The sequence below is a fragment of the Equus asinus genome, chromosome 14, assembly GCF_041296235.1.
Source record: "Equus asinus isolate D_3611 breed Donkey chromosome 14, EquAss-T2T_v2, whole genome shotgun sequence".
Classification (NCBI taxonomy): domain Eukaryota; kingdom Metazoa; phylum Chordata; class Mammalia; order Perissodactyla; family Equidae; genus Equus; species Equus asinus.
Window position 1 is genome coordinate 4,646,542 of NC_091803.1, and position 26,663 is coordinate 4,673,204.

The 26,663-nt window shown below is 42.6% G+C and overlaps 1 protein-coding gene across 1 annotated transcript; it reads right to left on the reverse strand.

The window, feature by feature from the left end:
* Positions 1-26,309, reverse strand: RBAK (RB associated KRAB zinc finger). The gene is made up of 6 exons (XM_070484156.1): positions 26,282-26,309; positions 25,848-25,979; positions 24,815-24,873; positions 10,584-10,710; positions 10,222-10,317; positions 1-5,763 (listed from the first exon to the last, which is right to left on the reverse strand). Exons 2-6 carry the CDS (start codon positions 25,864-25,866, stop codon positions 3,863-3,865), a joined length of 2,202 nt encoding a protein of 733 aa, XP_070340257.1. The 5' UTR covers positions 25,867-25,979; positions 26,282-26,309; the 3' UTR covers positions 1-3,862.
* Between the last annotated feature and the right edge of the window lie 354 nt (positions 26,310-26,663).

Sequence of the window (26,663 nt, forward strand, 5' to 3'; positions counted from 1 at the left end):
TTCACACACATTGGTTCTTTATTGAAGAGGCAGTTCAGATCCATCTACATATGCAAGAAGGTAGGATGACAAACTACGTATGTAATGGCCCTGTCACCTTTCCAAATATTTTACTTAAAATATACATTATATTAAGCTTTAAGGTCACAGTGTAGGAAATCGTAGTAGTTGCCATTAAAAACTACCATAAGGAGTATTTCCTGCACAGAATTATGCAAAATCTTCCATTTAATTCCTGTTGTGCAGCATATTCATATCTATCTAGAAAAATACGGCAAGAGTGCTGAGCAACAAAAATGGTCGACACATGATTTTTAAAAAAATTTTATGAAAGTATAATATACATGCAGAAAAATACACATATCTTAAGTGCATAGAACACTCAGATATCCAGCACCCACACTGAGACAGAGTACCACCAACACCAGATACCACCCCTGCAGCCTTGGCCAAGCCTAACCACGGCCCCAAATTCTACCTGCATAGACAAATTTTGCCTTTCTACTTCACATGAATGGAATCATCCAGGATGTTTGCTTTTGTGTCTGGATTCGTTCACTCAGCATCGTTTGGGAAAGTGAACTAGGTTACTGCATGTACTTAGAATTTGCTTGTTCTCATTGTTTTCCAGTATTCTCTGGAGGAAACATACCACATAAGTTCATTCTACTGCACAGATGCCTTCAGAAAGTTCTCGGCTTTTTGCAGTTTTATGCCATGAACATTCTAGTACATGTCCTCTGGTGGACATACACATGCACGGTGGACATGCATGTGCATTCCTGCCAGGTTTGGGTTAAAGGGGTATACATACATTCAGCTGTACGTCCTAGCTTTCCAAAATTGTCCTATCAATTGGCAATACCACCAGCAGCATGGGAGAGCTCCTGTCGCTTAGATCCTTGCCAAAACTTGATGCTTTCTCATTTTCACCTTTTAGTGGGTGGGTAGTAGTACCACTTGGTGCTTTAAATCTGCATTTTCCTGATTACTAATAAAGTTAACATACCTTTTCGTGTTTCTTGGCCATCTGGCTGTTCCCTTTTGTGAAGTGGATGTCCAAGTCTTTTGCTCATTATTTTTTTCTTGTTGACTTGTAGGTGCTTTATATTTTAGCTCAGAGGTCAGCAACCATGGCCTGCTGGCCAAATCGACTGCCACGAGTGTTTGCGAATAAAGTTTTATTGGGACATAGTTATGTTCATTCGTTTACATACTGTATATGGCTTTCACACTACAGCAGCAGTCAGGCAGTTGACAGAGAACTTCTAGCTTGTAAAGCCCAAAACAGAATCTGGCCCCTTACAAAACGTTTACCAACCCCTCTTCAACTCCCTGCTGACGCATGTATGAATTGCAAATACCTTCTCCCCCCCTGCGGTTTGCCTATTTGTTTTAATGGTGTCTTTTTGATAAACACAAGTTTTTAAACTTAATATGTCCAAATTAACAAGTTTTACTTTATGGTTTAGTGCTTTTGGGGGTCTTAAAACTTTGCTTACTTTAAGGTTACAATCTCCAAAGCTTTCTTAAAGCTTTATTTTACATTTTCATATTTAAACCTGCAATCCATCTAAACTGATTTTCCTGCTAAATTATGAAATTTAATTAACAAGGCTTTTATTGGAAAGAACACTTTCCTTGCCACCACTACACTGCATTATCACCTTATTCTGTCCCATGGCCAATGTGTTTATCTCTGCACCAGGACCGCACCATCATTCCTATGGCTTCATAACAGGTCTTGATATCCTGCTATGTAAGTTCTCTAGCTCCGTCTAGTCTAGAAGAAACCCTTGACTATTAGCAGTCTTCTGAATTTTCACGTTTATAATTAGCTTAATTTTGATTAAAGAACTTGCTAGAACCTTAAGATGGCACTGAATATACGAACTAATTTGGGAGAAGCCGACATCTTTTTAAGATTGTCCTGCAGTCCACAAACAAGACATGTCCCTCTGTTTGGTAGTTTTTGGTTTTGGATACAGTTCTTGAAAATATGGTAGTCAGTACTTTTTCCCCTAGGCACTTGAGGATTTTTGATGCTACTGTAAGCGGTATTGCTTTTAGAAATTTCATTTTTTATGTTTGTTCCTGGTATACTGAAAAAAAATTTTTGCATAATGATCTTGTATGTAGGGACCTTGTTAAATTTACTAATTCTAATTATCTGTATATTCTTCAGAATTTCCTATGTACAAAATCGTGTCATCGGCAAATAAAAGTTTTACAGGTTCTTCCTAATCCTTATGCCTTTTGATTATTTTTTCTTCCCTGACTTCGCCGGCTAGGCCCTTCTGCACAATACTGAATAAAATTAGTGGTAGCAGATAGCCTTGTCTATTTTCCTGATGCTGGGAGAAAACTTTCAGTATTTCACCATTAGGCGTGCTGTTTGTTGTAGTTTAAGACACGGTTCATCCAATTAACAAAGTTCCTTTCTATCCACAGTTTGTTAGGAACATAAGTGGAGGTGGATTTTGCCACACGAATTTCCTGCATACTAGAGAACTTTTCCCCATGGGATGTGTGGCAGTGATTGAGTTGTGATGATTAAAATACCCTCGCATTCCAGTCGCTCACTGTTTTCTCCATTTCTCCAAAATGGAAACCGTCTCCATTTAGTTCACTCAGGTTTGGTTCCCGTGACCACTAGAAATGAGTTCCCGACAATCAGAACGGAATTATGATTGGATGAGACTTATCAGGTTGTACCCTCTGTGTCACGTGAAGAAATGCTAGACACCCAAACTCTTCCAGCGAGGAATGAGGGGAGAAAGGACACAGAGTTAATCAACCAAAGATGCCTGCCAGAAACGTGTGTTTTTTGTTCCAAAATACTGAGACGAAGGGGCAGTGCACAAAATAATGATACTGTATTCACATCAAATAAAACTATAGATAAAATTTCTGAATTACAGAATAGTGGCACACTGCACATTCAAACCTATGGATTAAAAAACAAGAGTGCTCTCAGAGCTGGGAATACAATACAGCTGTCCTCTTACAGGGAAACAGACTTAATTCCAAATTATCTACGTGTAGTTTATGAAAATAGTATGTTTTAAAATCTTTTTTTGCTCAAATGTGGTTGAAAACCTTATAAAAATCACTGGATCCTCTACTGATGAGGCATTCATTAAAAACCCATTTGTAAATGCCCCTAAAGAATAGAAAGTTATGTACTGAACTATTTTGTACCTATCAAACATCTCACCAACAATATATCCTGCGCTAGTACATTTTGCCATCTTAATACTCAGATATTTAATATTGCCTTTTCACAAATTATTCAAATCCAAACTTACATAGAATTGCATAGAATTAGTTACATTGCATTTTTAAAACATGATAGAAACTGCCATATATGTATTTAATGCTACTGTTCTCATCAACTTCTGATGATTTGAAAATTTCATTGTATACAACGGTTTACTTGGAACTGATAGCTTAGGATCTCTTTCCCATAAACATTTGACTTTATATCAGAAATATGGCTTTTAGTATGACGTATTTCCAAGACAACATATTTTTCCACGTTCATCACTTGGACAGATTTCGCCTTGGCATGATTCCCTGATATGTAACTACAATTTGAACCCAAAATAAATATTAAATATTTATAAAGTTTCACTCCTGGAGAAATTACCTAGTGTCCAACGAGTTGTAGGTCTTGCTGAAGGATCTACTACTTGTTGCGTTCTTAGGGATTCTGCTCTGCGAAAATTCAGATTAAAACAACTCTAATGCCTAAAGGCTTTTCCTCATTCAGAAACATAACTTTCAAACGACGACATGTGACTCCCTATTGGATTTCCCGTATCCATTACACTCAGAGGGTTTTCTAAAATAAAACCTGACCTCACAGGAGATTTCCCACATCAAGTACATTCACACTCCCTCTCCTGTGAATTCTCTGATGGCTGTTGAAGGCTGATCTGTGGTGGAATTTCTTCCCACATTCGTTACATTCATAGGGCTTCTCCCCTGAATGGGTCCTATAGTGAACAGTGAGGTATGACTTCTGTGAAAACACTTTTCCACATTCGTTACATTCATAGGGTTTCTCTCCTGAATGGCTTCTGTAATGTACGGTGAGGTTTGACATTCGGGAGAAGACTTTCCCACACTTACTACATTCATAGGGCTTCTCTCCTGAATGAATTCGATGATGTATAGTGAGATAAGACTTCTGAGAGAAGAACTTCCCACATTCGTAACACTCATAGGGTTTCTCTCCTGTGTGTACTCTTTGATGTCTAAACAGGGACGAATTATGGGAGAAGGTTTTCCCACATTCGCTACACCCATAGGGCTTCTCTTCTGAATGACTTCTGTAATGTATAGTGTAGTATGACAACTCGGAGAACAATTTCCCACATATGTTACACTCATAGGATTTCTCCCCTTTTGGAAGTGACTGGTGCCCGTTGAAGGCTGGATTTTCAAGGAAGGTTTTCCCACATTCATTACATTCATAGGGTTTCTCTCCTAAAGTCGTATGATGGTCAGTGAGATGTGAGAACTTTCCACATTCACTACATTCATGGGGTTTCTCATCTGTGTGTACTTTCCGATGTCTAATGAAGGCTGAATTTAAATTGAAGGTTTTCCCACATTCATTGCATTCATAGGGTTTCTCTTCTAAATGACTTCTATAATGTATAGTGAGGTATGACACCCGAGAAAAGAATTTCCCACATTCGCTACATTGATAGGGCTTCTCTCCTGTGTGTGTTCTCTGATGTGTAATGAGGGTAGATTTTCGGTAGTAGGATTTCCCACAGTCGTTACATTTATAGAGTTTCTCTCCTGTGTGTGTTCTCTGATGGTCACTGAGGGCTGACTTGCGGGAGAAGGATTTCCCACACTCGTTACATGGGTAGGGTCTCTCTCCTGAATGATTTCTCTGATGTAGGGTGAGATGTGTTTTTTGGCAGAAGGTTTTCCCACATTCATTACATTCATAGGGTTTCTCTCCTGAATGAGTTCTCAGATGTTGAGTGAGATGTAACTTCTGACAGAAGGTCTTCCCACACTCATTACATTTATAGGGCTTCTCCTCTAAGTGGGATCTCCGATGTACAGTGAGGGTTCCCTTTTGGCTGAAGGATTTCCCACACACATTACATTCGTAAGGTTTCTCTCCTGTGTGAGCTCTCTGATGTATAATGAATTTTGACTTTTTACAGAAGGATTTCCCACACTCACTGCATTCAAAGGGCTTCAACTCCATCTGTGACCTCTGGTATATGTTAAAATTTGACATCTGGATGAAGCCTGGTCCAGAATCATTCCACTCATAGGGCTTCTCTCCCAGGTAAGCTCTCTTATGAGTAATGAAAACGGCTTCGTTGCCTAAGGCTTCCATGCATTCGTTATATTCAAAGGGCTTCTTCAAAATATTAATTTTCTGAAGAATATTTTCTTCATTTTGAGAAGAGCTTTTCTCATTTTGAAATTCATAGGGGTTCTCTCCATGGTCCATTTTCCCACATTCACTACACTCATCAGATTTCTTTCTTGCATAACTTCCATCACTAATAATTAATTCCGAAGTAGATTCTAAATTCTTTCCACATGAGACACAATTATGAGACATCATGCCTGAAGGAACAAGGCTTGTTTTGATATTATAAGTTTTATCAAACGCATTCTCTCTCTCTTCAATCAGGGTTTTGCTGTTGATATGAACAGCTTGCTTTGAATGTTCATCTTCATTTTCTTGGATTCTCTCTATGAGGTCATCAACTTTCCAAATTTCTAAAAAAAAAAATAAAATTAAACAAACCTTGTGAATCTCAAGACTGGACCAGCTATAGGACAGGAGTGGTACTTCACTGCCCTATTGTGGGGTTGACTCTGGCTTTAAGGCCAATCTCCACAGATAAAAATAAATACAAGTGTATAGTCATCTTTCCCCCTTGATTTATCACACAAGACAGACAGACACACAGGGTTGGGGGAGGTATGAGGAAGGGATGAGGGTGGAAGAGGGCTTGACAATAGTGGAAAAAGGAAGAGTAAATTCACACTGAACACAAGTACCTTTGTTACTTTACAAATATGTTCAAAACTTTGGTAGAAAAGGGGAAATAAATCCAAAAAATTACAAGTAGAGGACAAAGTCATTGAAAAAATGCTAGATTCAGGCAGAAAAGAGACTCAGGGAAAATGGGGTCAGTGGGAGAAGAAGAACAATCCTGACATATATTCAGAGGAGAGATTCAAGCATGGACTGCATTTAGGAGAAAGACATTACGATTTCACTTCATACCGAGATTATGACGGTGACATCTTCACCAGCCTAGACCCTTGCAAAATCTTTGCCCTTCTACTCTGCACATAAATCTAAATAAATATTTGAAAAGCTCAAATTTCCTTGTGTTTAGAGAGAGTCACACAAGCAGGCCTGACTCACAGTCGCCTAGAAGGAGAGGTCCAGGCACGTGAATGTCTGAAGGAAATGTAAGACAGACCAGATGACAAGACCTCTTTCCCCTAAGATGAGCTCTCTGGAGGGTGCTGACAGTCTTATTTAACCCTAACTGAACCTGTTGTTTGCACAACAGAGCACGTGGCCAAGAGCACTGGACCCCCAGCTCCAGCACTTCACTGGCTGGGGGACCCTGGGCAAGTCAACTCATCTGAAATGTTCACAGCGGAGCCTAAATCAGAGGGCTGGAGAAGGACTAACTTACTTAGTCCATGTAAACTGCTTAGGATAGTTTGCGACACAAAATCCATGCTCACTAAGTTTCACTTTTAATTTTCTTTCAATTTGCTAACTTAAATTTCCTAAAACCAGTCATGTTCCTGACATAATACCCTTCCTTAATTCTGAATACAAACAAGAGCTCCCTCTTCCTGGGTCTCACTTGGTGTAAAAGCTTCAGTATCAGATTTCCGATGCTGCCCGTACAATATTGACTTTTATTTCCACATATCTTAACAATTTTTGGATCCTCTGAACTACTGTCAGTTGCTCTCATCCACGTTCAATGCAACACTGACAGTTCTGTGCTCAGAAATCTACAACATCGCTGAGCCCAAATACCAACAGAAAAAAACCAGAAAAGTTATCATTCCCCAATAAGATTTTTCATTATCTGGATTCAAAATATATATTCAAACTAGCTGTGATATTGTGATTTATTGTAAGAAACATATAATTGGTCTTCATCCCTATTTTTGACTCACAGCTCCCAAAACCCTTGGAATTTCCAAAGAGTTGAGAGAGAAAAAGTTGTCGCTTGTTTCTGTTAATGAAGGTCATTTTTGGACCCACCCAAGGGTGGGGACTGGTTGGCAGGAGAACCAGCTCTGTGATCGGAGGATTGGAACTTTCAGCCCCACCCCGATTTCCAGGGAGGGGAGGGGAGTGTGAGGTTGAATTGACTGTCAACGTCCAGTGACTTCCTCAATCATGACAATGCAATGAAGCCTTTATAAAAACCCAGAAGGATGGCTCATCAACCCCTTTTTCAGACAGCTCCACGCTGGGGAACCAGAACACTGCCACGTGCCACTGTGTGGGGCCCCAAGCTCCACTGGGACCTTGTTCAGGACGTCATCCTACATATCTCCTCATCTGACTGCTGATTCCCTTCCTTTAATGGCCTTTGTAATAAATTGGTAATCTAGTGAATAAATAAGTTTTCTTGAGTTCTGTGAGCAGTTCTAGCAAATGAATCAAAACTGGAGAGGGGGTGGTGGGAACCTCTCATTTATAGCCAGCCAGTCAAGTGCAGGTTACAACCTAGACTTGTGATGGGCACCCTGGGCTGGAGGGGTCTTTGGAACCCCCAGTTTGTAGCCAACCGGTCACTCAGAAGCAGAGGAAACAACCTGTGCAGGTAGACAGTGTCAGAATTAAGGTGAATTCCCAAATACATGCTGCACCTGAGAACTGCTTGTTGGTGCGGGGAAGCCACACACACACACACACACACACACACACACAGCAATGCTGGAACTGGGTCCAGGAACCCTTTGCACTAGCATTGCACTAATCTTCCAAAGCCCTTCTGCTGCAGGAAGCCTTGGCTGTGCTGTGCTTATTCCCAACCACCATCTGTGCTCGTGTTCTTGTTCACTCAATCTGACTGTCACTGTTGGCTATACTCAAAACCTATCTATGTTTCCAGGGGGGCTTTCAAATATTTATCAAATCTCTTGCCAGCTTTTTGAAGTTCTCCTTCCCTTAAAACTTAAAGTAGCTTTAACTCAAAGTTGTCTAACCTGTATCTGAATATAAACATTGCAGGTGAGGGCTGAACTTTAAACTAGATCACGCAGCTATGTTTTCCTTTCCCGACTAAAACCTGCGCTTGTGCAAAGTATGACTTCCCATTTTCTTTGAATCTGCCCAAACAGAAACTAAAGGCATAGCTCCTAATCCGAATCAAATGAGGTGCTTTCAAGTTCTACTCCAATCCCTTCTGTTTTATCTGAATCTGCAGTTCAGAATACATTCTCTCTCAATGAATAAACAACAGAGGTCTTTCATTTACTGAGCTCCTCAGTTAGTCAATAAAAAAATCCACGGAGTGCCTACTATGCGCTACATATCAAAGCAGGATAAAAAGAGCCTTCCTCTTTGGAGGATTATAATTCAGATGGAGAAAGACGCTCCACCAACAGAAACATGCCACTACATGGCAGAGCACTCGGCCACCTCTCACTGCTGTGCTAATGAGCACCAAGGGGAAAGGATGTTACGATGGGCATGGTGGGTGAGCAAGGAAGGAAACTTCAGGGAGGAGCTGAAGTTTTAAGCTCAAATTTAAAGGCTAAAGTTCTAGAGATTCTGTTTCACAAGCGTGTGAATGTAGTTACCAATGAACTGTCCACTTAAAAATGGCTACAATGATAAACTTTATTTTTCACTACAATTAAGGAAGGAAGATATGTTATCTGGGCAAGTAAAGTGCACGCAAAAGACAAGGACAATGACAGCCTGAATGGAAGACATTTAGAAATCTGGACCAAATGGCATTTAACAAGCCTGGGGAAACAGAGAACATTAATCCTGATAGGCAACATCGCATCACACTCAAGGAGAGGAGAATTTAAATTCCCTTTAAGAAGAACCGTTACAGGCTTATCTTGTCAGTCTAGTGACAGGATCAAGCGGAGGTCTCAGACAAACAGACTGTGCCCTTTCCAATAGGATTCTAAGTAATCCAGGTAGGAAGAAATACTGTTTACACCAATGTCAGAAATGCATGAGAATATGCAGAAAAATTTCAAGGCATTGCACAAAATACAAAAACCCCAGAAAACACTAGTACAATGTAAGAAATAAAGGGAGGTGGAGAAGACGCACAGTCTGTGGTTTGGAGAGTCTGAGAAAGAAGGAAGTGGACTGTGTCACTGACACTGTCACCGATCACGTAAAGAGCCAACTAGACCACAGGTTAAAGGCGTCAGATACCAATTTAGAGGAGCAGCATAAACACAAACAAAAAAAGCCTTAATAGCTGAGACTAGATGAACCCTTTTAAGGTACACAAAAAAAACTAAACAAGTGGAAAACAGGCCTGAAGAGGGCACTCCCAAGGAAGGCAAAAGAATGAATGGAAATTCACTTAGGAAATACACATCTTCTGAACATCTACTGTGGACCCTTGACAGAGAGGCAGACCAGACACGAATGAGCACTGGGGGAAAAGAGGAAGGCCCAACTGTGTCGCCTCACCAGACCCACCCAGGGCACACCCCAAAGATAGAGACAGGCACTTCAGAACAAGCACGGGGCACGCCAGGAGCGGCAGTGACTGACCTCACCAGCCGAGGGCGAGGGCAAGGTTTGGTACCTGAGTGCACAGATGAGGAAGTGAAACTGGGGCAGAAAATCAGCCTGAGGCATTTCACAGCAAGGAGGGAAAGAAAATGGAAGATAAAAAGAAGGAACGTGAAAGCGTTGAGTTAATTTTTGAATGCCTGAAAACAAAAGAATTCTGTGGTGACGGAGAGTAGGTAAGTCATGGAGAATGCACGGGAAAGAGGAGGGAAGGATCCTTGGTGCTGGTAAGCAGGGACAATCCGTCAAATGTAAAACAAAGTAAAATCAGAAGGGAGCCTGAGCGTCCGTGTGGGAGGGCAACGCCACTGGGTACCGGGAGGTGTGATTTAGGGCACCTGAGGAGTGGACAGACCACAGTCACTCCAAAGGCCCAGAGTGGACACGTGCACAAGCGTAAAATTCTACTCACTTACCTGCATGACCCCGACACGGGAATTCACCCTCGGCCACCCACGGCTCTTCGCCTTGCTCCAACTTGACGATCACGTTCGGTTTGGTGCTATCGTACCCTGGGAATGAGAAACGGAGGGCCTTGGACCAGCTGCTTGGCGTCGGGACCTCCGAGGAGATGGTGCTGCCTCAGAGGCCGTGTGACAAAGTGCCCTATTTTTCAAAATTAGTACCTATCATTGGAGAAGCAAAGATGCGAATGCTCTACTTGGTGACCAAAAGGAATTAAATGGTCTTTTTACTTAATTTCTTCAGACTCGAGGAATAAAATCATTAAATTGGAAGCGTTCACATAGCAGCGGCTCAGAAAGCGAGCTCTCCTCACCCAGGGACACGAGATGGCTGTAGTTCTCCAGCATCACATCCCTGTAGGTCGTCTTCTCATCAGGGTCCAGCTGCTGCCACTCCTCCTGCGTGAAGTCCACGGCCACATCCTTGAACGACACTGGCCCCTGTAATGGCACCGCGATCGGAACTGGGTGACGTGGAGAAGGCACACAGGGACAAGAGCTTACCGAGCTCGCTGGTAAAGTTAACTACGAACACTGAAAACCTGATTTTATGTTACAGATCACGGAAGGAAAACCACCACATTGGAAACATGACTGCCTTTGGGTTCTTTAATGTGTCCCCCCCCAAAAAACCGCAAAACAAATCCCTCAAACCAAAAAACATCTGAGTTCCAATTTTGCAACTGAACTATCTTGAGGTTTGCGGGCAAAGAGGAGAAAAACACCATTCCTGTTTGCAAAAAGCTTTTGTCGTGATAAAGGAGACACCATGTAAATAAACATGCATTTCAGTCCTCGCCATTCCTTCAGCTGCCTTTGTGGGCTGGGGTCGGGCCTCCTCTTCCCGACCTCTCCACGCTGGTGCCCCCAGGACTCAGGCCCTGGTCTCCCCCTCTGCACTCTCACTGCTCTGCTGCCCTTGGCCTCGTTCAGCTCTTTGATTTTTTGACTCTTTAGTCTCACAGCTGCTATCTCTAGCGACCTGCGTGACTAAGCTTCTACTTCCTTCAAGTTTTATCTTGAACATCTTCTCTTGAACATCTCTTTCTGGCAGCAATTAATATTCGCTGCTTGAATGAATGCCCAAGGTGTCAGAGTGCTGTCCACCAGGTGGAGTGGTATAACCAAAGAGAAGCAAATTATTTTAATTTTACCTTGCCAGATTAAGCTTCACGAGGTGTTAAAAGTGCCAACGGCAAAAACCAAACTAGCATTAATACTTAAGAGGCTGGCAGAGAAGAAGAGGGCAGAGAGACCAAGAAAGGACTTTCTGAGGGACAGCTTTTTGACAGCAGGACTTGACTATAATCCAACAGAGCAGTTGAACATACATGATTACTTTCCTGCCTCACAAACAAAACTCCCAAAAAGTTCAATTCAAAGAAATTAAAAAATAGAGCACTGGAACCCAGGGGTTACCAAGAGTAGGAATTTCTTTGAGGAAGTTCTTGACACATGGAGCCGAGTAGAAGGTGAGAAATCGGAGCTGCAGGACACACAGCTTTACTCAGGGCAGATGTGGGCCCACGGCAGGAGTGCAGCCCAGACTCCCCAGCAGGGCCCTGGGAATCTCCAGGCCCGTCACGGGGGCAGCAGAGCCACTGACCGACAGGGAAATCAACCCCAGGGCCGCCTGAGCAGCCGAGCAGCTCCCTGCTTTCAGGGCACAGAGCAGCCAGACGAAGGGTGCGTTTGATGAGAATGCTCTGGCTGCTGGCACTGTGCCCAGATGCACAGCAGAGGGCAGCGCACTTCAGACCTCCGAGGTTAGGGTGACCACACACTCGCTGTCCAAACAGAAAGCTCCTGGCTGGGACCAACGTTACACTAAACCGGAGAGCAGGGATAGAGGTGCAGTGGCAGGGGACCTCAGGCAAACCGGGACATGCACTCCGCTCTATCCGTGTTGGGCATGGATGGTTTTCCTCAAGGTGACTCTTGGAAAACTGCTCTCAGTGTAAAGCAACTTGAGCGACTTAAACTTGTCTGCCAGCCGCCAGGTCAAAGTGGAGTGCTTCCTGTGAATTCTGTGCATCAGAAAACACTATCAACAGAGGAAAAAGGCAGCCCACAGAATGGGAGAATATATGGCTACTACGAAAAAAATAGGAAATAACAAATGTTGGAGAAATGTAGACCCCTTGTGCATATTGCTGGGCACGTAAAATGCCACAGTCACTGGAAAACGCTATGGTGGCTCCTCAAAACTTAAAAATAGATGGGGCTGGCCCCATGGCCGAGTGGTTAAGTTCACGCGCTCCGCTGCAGGCAGCCCAGTGTTTCGTTGGTTCGAATCCTGGGCGTGGACATGGCACTGCTCATCAAACCATGCTGAGGCAGCGTCCCACGTGCCACAACTAGAAGGACCCACAACGAAGAATATACAACTATGTAGCTTGGGGCTTTGGGGAGAAAAAGGAAAAAAAGAAAGTCTTAAAAAAAAAAACAACATAAAAATAGAATTACCATGTGATCCAGCAATTCTGCTTCTGGGCATATACTCAACAGAATTGAAAGCAGGGACCTGAAGAGACATTCACACGCCTACACTTACAGCAGCATTATTCACAACAGCTAAAACGCAGCAGTAACCCAGGCGTCCACTGACCGACGAATGATAAGCAAAAGGTGGTATCTACGTACAATGGGACGTTATTCAGCCTTAAAAAGGAAGGAGACTCTGACATATTCTACCACATGTGAACGAACCGCAAGGACATCATGCTAAGTAAAATAAGGCAGATGCAAAGAGATGACTGCACTTAGATGAAGTCCTCAGAGCAATCAAAAGCAGAGACAAAGCAGAATGGTGGCTGGGCTGAGGAAGGGGACACTGGGAGTTAGGGTTTAATGGGGACAGAGGCTCAGTTTTGCAGGATAAGTGTTCTGGAGACGGATGGTGGTGAGGGTTACACAACAGTATGAATCTATTTAATACCACTGGCCTGTACACTTAAAAATGGTCAAGCTAGGGGCCAGCCTGCTGGCATAGCGGTTAAGTTTGTCCATTCCGCTTTGGTGGCCTGGGGTTTGCAGGCTTGGATCTTGGAGGTGGACCTATGCACCGCTCATCAAGCCAAGCTGTGGCAGCGTCCCACATACAAAATAGAGGAAGACTGGCACAGATGTTAGCTCAGGGCCAATCTTACTCACCAAGGGAAAAAAAAGGTTAAGATAATAAATTTCATGATATATTTATTTTACCACAAAAGAAAATACTGGAAAAAAAAAAATGAAGTGATGTCTGTCTAAATACATATCCCTATGCACTCACTTCTGGAGCTGTGTCCATCCCCTCCATAAAGGAAAGAGGAGTCAAACGGGGTCAGCAGTCGAATATATTCACATTAGCCATTAGTAATCATTCTCTCAAAAACTGAAATTGAAAAATCAAGAAACATCAGGTCATTGAGGAAACCAGTGTAAATAAAAAATAAATGCCAACATTTATGGGACACAGTAAAAGTGGTTCTAAGAGGGAAGTTTATAGCAATTCAGGCCTACCTCAACAAACAAGAAAAATCTCAAATAAACAATCTAACAGTGCACCTAAAGGAACTGGAAAAATAAGAACAAACAAAGGCCAAAATCAGCGGAAGGAAGGAAATAATAAAAATCAGAGCAGAAATAAATGTAATAGAGACTTAAAAAAAAACCCAGAAAAAAATCAATGAAACAAAGAGCTGGTTCTTTGAAAAGATAAACAAAAGAGACAAACCTTTAGCTAGACCCACCAAGGAAAAAAGAGAAGGCTTGAATAAATAAAATCAGAGATGAAAAAGGAGAAATTACAATGGACACCTCAGATATACAAAAGATTATAAGAGAATACTATGAAAAGGTATACGCCAACAAATTGGATAACCTATAAGAAGTGATAAATTCTTCAAGCCATACAACCTTCCCAAACAGAATCAAGAAGAAACAGAGAATTTGAATAGCCCAATCACCAGGAAGGAGATGGAAACAGTAATCAAAAAGCTCCCAAAAAATAAAAGTCCAGGACCAGACAGCTTCCCTGGTGAATTCTACCAAACATTCAAAGAAGAGTTAATACTTATCCTTCTCAAACTCTCCCAAAAAATTGAAGAGGAGGGGAAGCTTCCTAACTCATTCTACGAGGCCAACATTACACTCATACCAAAACCAGACAAGGACAACACAAAAAAAGAAAATTACAGGCCAGTATCACTCATGAACACTGATGCAAATATCCTCAACAAGATACTAGCAAATCGAATACAACAATATATTAAAAAGTTCATACATCATGATCAAATGGGATTTATTTCAGGGATGCAGGGATGGCTCAACAGCTGCAGATCAATCAATGTGATACACCACATTAACAAAACAAAGAGTAAAAATCACATGATCACCTCAATAGATGCGGAGAAAGCATTTGACGAGATATAGCATCCATTTATAATAAAAACTCTGAATAAAATGAGTACAGAAGGAAAGTTCCTCAACATAATAAAGGCCATATATGACAAACCCACAGCAAATATCATTCTCAATGGAGAAAAACTGAAACCCATCCCTCTAAGAACAGGAACCAGACAAGGATGCCAACTGTCACCACTCTTATTTATCATAGTATTGGAAGTCCTAGCCAGAGCAATCAGGCAGGAAAAAGAAATAAAAGGGATGCAAATTGGAAAGGAAGAAGTAAAACTGTCACTATTTGCAGATGACATGATTTTATATATAGAAAACCCTAAAGAATTCACCAAAAAACTTTTAGAAATAATAAATGAATACAGTAAACTTGCAGGGTACAAAATCAACATAAAAAAATCAGTTGTGTTTCTCTACACTAACAACGAATTAGCAGAGAGAGAAACTAAGAATACAAACCCAATTATAATTGGAACAAAAAGAATAAAATACCTAGGAATAAATTTAACCAAAGAGGTGAAAGATCTGTACACTGAAAACTATAAAACATTGTTGAAAGAAACTGAAGAAGACACATAGAAAGACATTCTATGCTCTTGGATAGGAAGAATTAACATAGTTAAAATGTCCAGACTCCCTAAAGCAATCTACAGATTCAATGCAATCCCCATCCAATGACATTTTTCACAGAAATAGAATAAAGAATCCTAAAATTTATATGGCACAACAAAAGACCCCAAATAGCCAAAGGAATCCTGAGAAGAAAGAACAAAGATGGAGGTTTCATGCTCCCTGATTTAAAAATATACTACAAAGTTATAGTAAATTGAAACAGCACGGTACTGGCACAAAAGCAGACACACAGATCAACAGAACAGAACGGAGAGCCCAGAAATCAACCCAGACACCTATGGACAGCTAATTTTTGACAAAGGAGCCAAGAGCATATAATGGAGAAAGGAAAGTCTCTTCAATAAATGGTGTTGGGAAAACTGGAGAGTCATGTGCAAAAGAACGAAAGTATCTTACACCATACACAAAAATCAACTCAAAATAGATTAAAGACTTGAATGTAAGACATGAAACCATAAAACTTCTGGAAGAAAACATAGGTAGTACCCTCTTTGATGTTGGTCTTAGCAGCATATTTTCAAGTCCCATGTCTGACCGGGCAAGGGAAACAACAGGAAAAATAAACAAATGAGACTACATCAAACTAAAAAGCTTCTGCACAGCAAAGGAAACCATCGACAAAATGAAAGGACGATCTAACAATTGGGAGAAGATATTTCCAAACCATATATCTGACGAGGGGTTAATATCCAAAATGTATAAAGAACTCATACACCCCAACAAGAAAAAAACTAACAACCTGATTAAAAAATGGGCAAAAGATCTGAACAGACATTTCTCCAAAGAAGATATACAGATGGCCAACAGGCACATGAAAAGATGTTCCACATCACTAATCATTAGGGAGATGCAAGTCAAAACTATAAGGAGACAGGGGGTGGCCCCATGGGCGAGTGGTTAAGTTCACGTGCTCCAGCCTGGGGTTCACCAGTTCAGATCCTGGGTGCCGATTAGCACCGTTCATCAAGCCGTGTTGAGGCAGCATCCCACACAGAAGAGCTAGAAGGACCTACAGCTAGGATATACAACTATGGTGGGGGGTGGTTTGGGGAGAAAAAGAGGAGGACAGGTGACAGATGTTAGCGCAAGGCCAATCCTCCTTACCAGAAAGCATACCTTAAAAAAAAAACACAACCCCCTCCTTCCCAAGGACGTGGACTCCAAAAAGAACACAAAAAACAAAAAACTACAATGAGATATCACCTCATGCCGGTCAGAATGGCTATAACTAACAAGACACGAAATAAGTGTTGGAGAGGACGTGGAGAGAAGGGAACCCCCGTACACTGCTGGTGGGAGTGCAGACTGGTGCAGGCACTATGGAAAGCAGTATAGAGTATCCTCAGAAAATTAAGAATAGATCTACCATATGATCCAGCTATCTCACTGCTGGGTATTTATCCAAAGAACCTGAAAACACAAATGCGTAAAGATACTTGCATCCTCATGTTCACTGTAGCATTTTTCACAATAGCCAAGACTTGGAAGCAAACTAGGTGCCCATCAAGGGATGAACAGATAAAGATGTGGTATATATACACAATGGAATACTACTCATCCATAAAAACGAGGAAGTCTTGCCATTTGCGACAACACGGGTGGACCTTGAGGGTATTATGCCAAGTGAAATAAGTCAGAGGGGGAAATCAAATATCATATGATCTCTCATAAGTGGAAGATAAAAACAACACACAAACACAGAGAGACAGAGACTGGATTGGTGGTTACCAGAGGGGAAGGCGGGAAGGGAGGAGGGGGAAAGGAGGCACAAGTGGTGATGGATTGTAATTAATCTTTGGGGGTTGAACATGATGTAATCTACACAGAAATTGAAATATAAGACGTACACCTGAAATTTACATAATGTTATAAACCAGTATTACCTCAATAAAAAAAATTTCCTATAACTGAGAAAAAAAAATAAGCATCAAGATGAACAACTCAACAATGACAGAACCAAATTCATAAAGGAAAGAACTTTTTTCCTGTTGATTTATATTTTTTAACAGATTAAGCAGGATACTGCTCCCTTGAAATGAGAACATTCTGCTAAGAAACAGCCATCAAAGAATACTTAGAAATTAAAGAGTGGATTGTTGAATTAAAAAAAAAATCCTCAAGTAACAAGCTTGAATAACAAATGGGACATAGAATATCTAAGTTAGAAAATTTCTCAGAAAATAAGAAATTGAAATGGTGAAAGAAAATTTGAGACATGCCAACCAGATCCAACAGATACAAAATCTTTAGAAAGAGAGAACCAGGAGGATGAACAAAAAAAAAAATCAAAGGCAGAAGTGAAAATGGTGCCTGTGCTCAGAAAGCTGGGAGCCTTCACATCAAAGGTCTGTCTAATGTGAAAACAAGAATGTTGGGGAAAATACAGAGATCCAGAAATCTCTTGATAAAATATCCAAAAGTGAAAAATTAAGGAAAAAATCCTAAACTTATAGAGAAAAAAATATACTAGTTACCCTGGTAACTGACGTTCCACTCAGCTGAGAGGAAGCAGTGGAGAGCTGCCCAGGACTTCCGAAAGAGAGAGGATTTGGGACGCAGAGCTGGACACCAGCTGAACCATCACTGAAGCCTAAGGACACCACAAAGGTGTTTTCAGAAAAGCAAGAGAGTTTATTCCCAAAGAAGACAGTTTCCTTGAAGCGTTCGCTGATGTCCTCCACGGGAACCCAGGAGATCCAACAGGGAGGAGCACAGGGACGTGGAAACCTCGCTGATAGGCCAGCCAGAAAGGGCCTTCGGTGCTGTCATAAGGAGCAGTTCTAGGTACGGGAAAGGTTTAACTCATATTCTCGAAGGGACGCACTCAGCAGACACGCTCCTCATCCTATTCTGTACAAGGATGTATCGACAGTGGGTTTCCATCCACTGACAGCCACACTGTGTGGGTCCCACGGCTGAGATTCCCCAAGACCACGGAAGTAGAGCTGCTCCACTGACCAGTGAGAACCCAAAGACCACCCAAGACCATCCAGAGGGCAGCCAATGAGCACTCAGGACCCCTACTGAAGAAATAACCTGTGGGTGAAGTCAGTCCAGAAGGCATGGGGTGGAGGGGGTTAGCAGACTGGTGAATCAAATAAATAAATCAAATCACATACCAGCATCACTTATATCAACATAGATGTTCAAAATAAAACATTAGTAAACAACCCAATACCAGATGGAAAAGATAATATGTAATAGCTAAATGGGACCTGTTCTGAGACTACAGATTGGTTTAATATTTGGAAACCCATTAACATAATATGCCACTATAATTCAGCCAAGAAGAAAATTCTTCTCTCTCCAAACAGGCTGAACAAGCCTCTGACATTTTTCAAAATGCATACCTGATTAAAAAAACCCTCAAGAAAATAGGAATTGATGGATACTTCACAAATACGAATATATGTATATACACACACTTTTATACCCTAATATGCATAGTACATATGACATACACATATGTATGTGATAGATATGCACATCTATCTCAATTTAAATAAGCACATATATACACTTTTTCTTTTTTTTTTTTTTGGTGAGGAACATTGGCCCTGAGCTCACATCTGTGCCAATTCTCCTGTATTTTATATGGAGGACACCGCCACAGCATGGCTCGATGAGCAGTTCAGAGCTATGCGCCCAGGATCAGAACTCACGAACCCCGGGCCACCAAAGCAGAGTGCATGAACTTAACCACTATGCCGCTGGGCTGGCCTCTACACTTTTTAAGCTCACACACTCACACCCACATGCACCCACATATATATTCATGCTTCAGGCCTCTCAGGTCTAAAGCCAGGATGTTACTTTATGGAGAAACGCTAGACACATTCCCACTAAGATCAGGAACCAGGCAAAACGCTCACTCTCTCCAATTAGAGAAAAGAATTAGAGGCATAATAATCAATAAGAAAAAGTAAAACTACTTCTACCCGCAGACGGTATACTATACATAGAAAACTGAGAAATCAACAATGAAACCAATTTAATAAAAGAACTCTGATAGGTAGCAGGATATATAACAACACACACAAAGTGACAGCCCTCGCTACATAAACAAGAGTTAGAAGATGTAATTCCAGTGTACGCACAGTGCACAGTAGGAAAAGAAAAGAGAAAACTCTAACAAGAGACGTACAAAATCTATACTAAGAAAATTTTAAAACACTCCCGAAAGAATGGAAGTAGACTTGAACAAACAGAACGATATCCTTTGTTCTCGGATAGGTCAACTTAACAATACAAAGATGTCAGTCACCCTAAATTACTTTAAAAATATATGACCCCAATAAAAATACCGAAGAGCTTTTTCCTGGAACTACACAAGTTGACACTAAAGTTCGTATGAGGGGGAAAAATCAAGAACAGCTAGTAAGATCTCCAAAGAAAAGCTGTGAAGGGAGTCTAAATTACGATATTTAAAAGCTAGCCTCTATGACTAAAAGTTTGGTACTGGCACATGAATGGAGACAGACCAGGAAAAGAAAGAGAATAAGAAAAGAAATAAGAAAAGAAAATGAAAAGGAAAAGAAAAGAATAGAGCACAAAGTCTGGAAATAGACTTCTATGATTATACGATATATTATGACGATTATGACTACATTATGATTACTAAACCATAATATAGTGATCAGGTGGAACTGACTTTTAATAAACAGTGACAGAGCAACTGATAGTCATTTGATGTGGATAAAACTACATCCAAATCTTGCAACATAAAAGAATAAACTCCAACTGGATCAGGGTGCTAAGCGTAATATGAAACTGTGCAGAAAGACACATACTTGAATTTCTCCTTAACACTGATGAGAGGAAAGGCTTTCTAACTATGACTCAAAACACAGACATTAAGAATTCTGCTTTCAGCCAAGACGAACAAGGATTGGATTTACCCTCCCACCTGAAACAACACCAAAAATCAGACAAAATATACAAGGCCATGGTTTTCAAGACCCCGACCATGAGGCAATGATGGACGGTAACCCCTGAGAGGTGGGACATAAACAAGGTGAGCCCTACAGCTACCACCCGGAGTTTCCAGCCATGGAGCAGGGAGGGAGAACTGAGAGGAGAGGAGAAAGAGCTGGGAAATTGGGGTAAATAGGTAGGAAAGTATAACACACAAGAAACTAATCAATCAATTGATGTGGACCTGGAACTGCCAGAGATGTTACAATAGCAGAGAACATGAAAATAGCCTATAACTGTATTCGAAATGTTAAAAAAAACTGAGCAGAGACAGGGAACATATAAAAAAAGACTCAAATTGAACTTCTACAGATAAAAACAACATCTGAAATGAAAATTACACTGGACTAGATTAACAGCATTGCCGAAAAAAATATTAGTGAACATGAAGACACAGCAACAGAAGCTGTATAAAATGAAACACAGAGAAAACAGAATTAAAAGAAAACGAAGGGCAGCAGTGAGCTGAGGGACAATTTCAAGCAGCGTCATATTCAGGTAAGAGGTATCGCAGAGGGAAGGGTGGGAGAGGCAGAGGGAATATCTGAAGAAATAAAGGTCAAAATCTACCCAAAGTTGATGAACACCATTAATGCACAGATCCAAGAAGTTCGATGATCCCCAAGCACAGAAACATGAAGAAAACAATAGCAAGACATATCCTAATCAAACTGCTCAAAACCAGTGATAAAGAAAAAACCTTAAAAGCAGGAAGAGGAAAAAAAAAACGACGTTACATACAAAGGAACAGAGATGAGGCTGACATCAGATTTCTCTTGCAAACAACGTGAGCAAGAAGACAGTGGAGGAACACCTTTAAACTACTAGAAAAAAAAACACAGCAAAGCTCCTTTTAAAAGCAAAGGCAAAACAAAGACATTTTCAGATATACAAGAGCTGAAAGAATTCATCATCATCTAGATATGGTAAGTTCTTCGGGCAGAAGGAAAATGGCAGCAGATAAAAATCTGGATCTACACAAAGGAATGAAGAGTACCAGTAGTGGTACCTATGTATTTTCTCTTATCACTTGAATCTCTTTAAAAGATAACTGTTTAATTAAAAATAACAATATTGTAGGATTGATACTATCTGTAGAAGTAACATATAACAATAGTATAAGACCAAGAGGGGAGAAATGGAAATCATCGTAAGCCTCCTATACTCAAAGTGAAATGGGATGCTCCTTGAAGATGAACTATGATAAATTAAAGTTGCATAAACCATAAAGCATCCACTAAAATATCAACTCCATTGTAGCTCACAGCCCAACAAAGGATATGAAGTGGAATAATAAGAAATGCTCAACTGAGAACCAGCCCTGATGGTCTAGTGGTTAAAATTTGGCCCTTTCACTGCTTCGGTGGCCTGGGTTGATTTCCCGGTCATGGAACCACACCACCCATCTATCAGTTGTCATGCTGTGGTGGCAGCTCACATAGAAGGACTTACAAGTAGGATATACAGCTATGTACTGGGGGGCTTTGGGGAGAGAAAAAAAAAAGGGGAAGATTGGAAGCGGATGCTAGCTTACAGTGAATTCTTCCCTGCCAAACAAACAAAACAAAACCTCAATCGAAAGAAAGGAAGACAAGAAGGAAAAGGAATCCAACAAGGTGAGACAAATAGAAAACAAAGACAAGACTATTATCTCCCAGTTACGTCAGTAATCACATTACATGTAAATGGTCTTCACACCCCAGTTAAGAGGCAGAGATTGTCAGATGGGGGGGAAAAAAGCAAGACCAAACTATATGCTGTCTACAGACATGCACTTTATTTATTTATATTTTAAACTTTGGCACCTGGGCTAACAACTGTTGCCAATCTTCCCTTTTTTTTTTTTAAGGATTGGCACCTGGGCTAACAACTGTCGCCAATCTTTTTTTTTTCTGCTTTATCTCCCCAAATCCCCCCTGTACACAGTTGTATATCTCAGTTGCAGGTTCTTCTAGTTGTGGGATGTGGGACACCACCTCAATGTAGCCTGACGAGCGGTGACATGTCCGCGCCCAGGATCCGAACCCTGGGCCACCGCAGTGGAGCACGCGAACTTAACCACTCAGCCACGGAGCCAGCCCCCAGACATACACTTTAAATGTAAAGATGCAAACAGGTGAAAAGTAGAAGGATGGAATAAGACACAGCATGCCCACACTACTCAGAAGAAAGCTGGTGGGGCTCTATAAATGTCAGAGAAAGTCCATTTCACAGCACAGAATGTTACCAGGGGTAAAGAAGGCCATTTCACAAGGACAAGGTGGTTAATCAATCAAGGGAAGATGGCAATCTTAAATGTCAACGTGCCTAATAAAATACATAAAGGAGAAACTACAGAATTGCAAGGAGAAGCAGATAAACCACGGTTGTTGCAGGAGATTTCGGTTCCCCTCTCTCACGACTGATGGGACAAGTAGGTGGGAAATCGGCGAGGATACAGCACCCCTGGACAACAGTGCCACTTGACCTGACGTTTACAGAACAGCCCAGCCTCCAAGAGCCGGGCAGGCAGCTTCTCCAGTGCACAGGGAACTTTCCAAGAGACACCCTGTGCTGGGCCACACATTTAAAAGAGTCATTGTTCCTGTAGTAGCCAGGCCAAAAAGTCACACGAAATCCAGTCATGAAGAAACATCAAAGAAATCTAAATCCAAAGAATTCTATAAAATGATTGGCCGCTATTCTTCAAATATAATAACAGCATTGAGAAACTACTCCTTTTTAAACAGACTTACAAAGCATGAAACCCAAATGCAATTTATAAACCTGAATTGGATCCTCTATGAGAAACAAAAAATTGCTATAAAGAAGTTACTGGGAAAATGGGAAAAACTGGAAGATGAATTCCAGATGAGATAAAGTACTATATCATAGTTAATTTTCCTGAATTTAATGACTGTGTCAGGATATGTAAGAGAATATTCTTGATCGTAGGAGATACTATCTGAAATGTTACAGGGTGAAGGGGTGTGACATGACATCTACTCTCAGTCTGGGAAAAAATATGTATCTACACACGGAGATGCTGATACAGCAAATGTGGGAAAATGTCAAAAATTGGAGAATCTGGGCAAAAAGATCATGGGAGTTCTTTGTACAATCCTTGCAACTCTGCCATAAATTTGAAGTTTTTCCCCAATAAAATGTTGAACAAAAAAGAACGCTATCTAATAGGTAGGGAATGTTTGAAAAGGACTCAGAAACCGACTCGAAGGGATTCTGCTGGTCAAAGATGGACCCATTTAAACATCAGAAAAACTAAAAGTTTCAGTGTACTGAAATACTTACAAATACGTTTAAACCCATGAGTTCATGATAACAAAACGAAACAAACAAAAATCCTGTGGCTCAGGAGCCTGTTCAGTATTTTGAAAATGTTCTTTCCTGTATGAACCACAGACCAAATAGAGAGAGGTTTTTCTTTAGAAAAGTAGTCTGGCTGGTAAATGAGAAGAAATGGCAGTAGCCGATGATGTTTCTGTCTCCCCTCTTGAGTTAGTGGATCACAACAACAAACATCGCCAACAGATGCTGACGTCGCAAAAACAAAAAGAGGAGGGCGATATGGGCCTCCAGAAGAAAGGACACAAATGTCACAGCCAAGGAAATCTTGCCAAAACAAGTGAACATAAATCTGAGTAAACTTCTAGATTTAACTACGGATTTCACAAGGCGAACTGGGAATAAAAAAAGGTGCTAAATTAAAACGATGGCGAGGCAATCAACACAACCCAGACTGTGGGAAACTGAGGACAATCCACCCAATTTCTTCAGATAATAAATTCCAAAGAACTAACACAAGAGAGACAGAGCGGGAGATACTATTAAAGATTTAAAAGAATTAGAACCAGCTGCAACGTATGGACTCTACTTGTATCCTGAGTGAACAGAACAAACCAGAAGACACTGAGAAAATCGTGAAACTTTGAACACTGAATATTATATATTAAGAATGAATGGTATAGTGGGCTATCCCCACCCACTTTGTAAAAGACTCCTTATCATTCAAAGATACATTCAGAAATATTTACAGGTGAATTATTCTTAAGCCAAGACAACCCCAGGCACCCAGTTCTCCCTGGACAGCAGGCCCTCTGCTTACGTAAGCAACAAGGATAAGCCATAGATGCACGATGTAGCTGTCTTATGAAGAAAGCTATCCACAGCTTATCAACTTTGTGAAAGAAGATTTTCCAGATCCTAGGAAATCTTTACAACCCACAAGTAACAACAATGGTGTCTTCTTGTAGTGAATACAAACCGCGTAAAGGATGGCATTTTCCTTTTTCTGTGACCATCAAGGACATCAGTCCTATCTGCAGCTCAGCTTCAGCAGCCCTGGGGTCCCACAGCGCCCACACACAGGAGCTCGACGAGGACTCTTGGTGCTGATCTCTCGCTCTCACCACTGTACTTCAAGTGATCATGTCTTTTATCTGTTTCTACGTTCCCGTTTTAAAGTACAGATCCTTCTAAATCTCCTAAGACGCGTTAGAAAACAAGGTGGGGGAACGTATGCGCAGACAGGAAGACTCACCTGGGATTCACTCATTTTCTGCTGTTCTTGGAAAAGCGTAGAGACTGTTAACAGTGGACCTGGGGGAGGAGAAGCAAGTGATTGAAGTCCTGGGTGAGCTGGCCCGGGAGGCAGGAACCTCCTGCCTAAGAAGCACCAAGGAGAGCTCAATGGAGGGACACCCTGGGCACAGTCAGCAGGGCTGAAAGGGCGATAGGGGACCGCACACCCCACGGTGGAACTCCAGCACGATCAGGAGGTAACTGGACACGTTACTCTCGTTGGTGAACAGAGACATTGATGCCTTTTTCAAATAGTTTGCCACCATTAAATGAAAGGTGCAAAAAAATTCCCATTACACTGCTTACGATTTTCCTACTGTCTTTCTAAACTGTTTAAAATAAAAGAATCCACAGGAACAGAGAATATGAGCTCTCAAAAGTGAGATACATGTGCATTACAGCACGGTTTTGTTTTTAAAACGACTGACTAAACATGGTTACCGCTGCATTAAGAAAACTGTAATAGAGGACACAGCACTCGGCATGGGAGTTTGAGTGCTGTTAGCAATCCCACCCACAGACCCACTGACCCTGGACAAGTCACCTCCCTCCTCAGGCACCACCTCCTCCTCTGTCATCAGAGGCTGCAGGAGAGAACCCAGCAAACTCATCCTGCTCTGCTGGCTGTGATCCCAGAAGGACAAAACCCAGGGGGAATCAGCATCCCTAAGATCAGAGAACAAAGGTGCTGGTGGCCTTTAGAGACACATGTGGAATTTGTAAAGGGCAGGAGGAGCAGGAAGGGGTGCTGGACGTGAGAGAGGAGTGGACACGGCGCGTCCGCAGCCGAGGCCGTGGCCCTCCAGCCCCGGGAAACCCTGACCTCACCAGGCCCCGCGCAGCGCCCACCCCAGGCAGCCACGCGGCCCCCGGGAGGCCTCCACCTCCCCGTCGCACACGCTCGCGCCCTCCGCCCGCGCCCGGCCCCCAGCACCGCTCACTGCGGCGGGAAGACCCACGGCCGCCTCGAGGCCCGCACGCCCGCCACCTACCCCGCCGGGACTCGCTCATCCGCCCCAGCCGCCGAGGCCCCGGGCCGGGGGCTGCTCCTCCGGCGCCTTCTCTCCCGGATCCCCTCCTCTCCGCCTCCCAAGGCCGCTGCCCCGCAGGAGCCGGCTCCGGGCCTACGGGACACACTCACTTCGGGCCACCGTCCCTCCCGGGCCCAGATCGGCCTCCCGGGGACGCCCCGGCCCACGAGCCTCGCCCGGGCCGCCGGGGGTGCACACGGACCGGGACCGGGGCCCGCCGACCCCACGGCCCAGCCCGCGGGCTCCGGGGCGCGCTCGGGGGTCCCCCTCGAGCCACAGCCGGCCCGCAGAACCCGCACCCGCTGAGGGCCGGCCGGCCGCACGGCGTCCGACCCCGCAGGCCCGGAATGCTAGCCGCCCGACGCCAGAGCCTAAGAAGGAGGGTGAGCGGTGACCTGGGCACCGACAGGAAGCCCGGGCAGCGCGGCGGCAGTGCGCGTGCGCGGACACGCACACAGTGCAGCTGCACATGCGCAGCACGATGCCGGAAGTGCGCCAGCCAGGGCCCGCTCCAGGGAGCCAGACACACACCAGGACTCTCTTTCCCGTGAGTCTACGCGCCGACACGTTTAGGGAACGTCTTAAAACTCTGTACATCATCGAGCCATATTTTGAGAATTGGCCGCTAAGACCAGGCACTCAATTTCCCCTTTATCTTCACTGCTGTTAGGGCTCAAGGAAAGGTGTCGCCTCAACTAGGAGGCGGTGCGATTGTGGCCTGGATCCCTGATCTTTTCCCTGCGCTGAGATCTTTTGGGTTAGAACTGAGACTCCCCC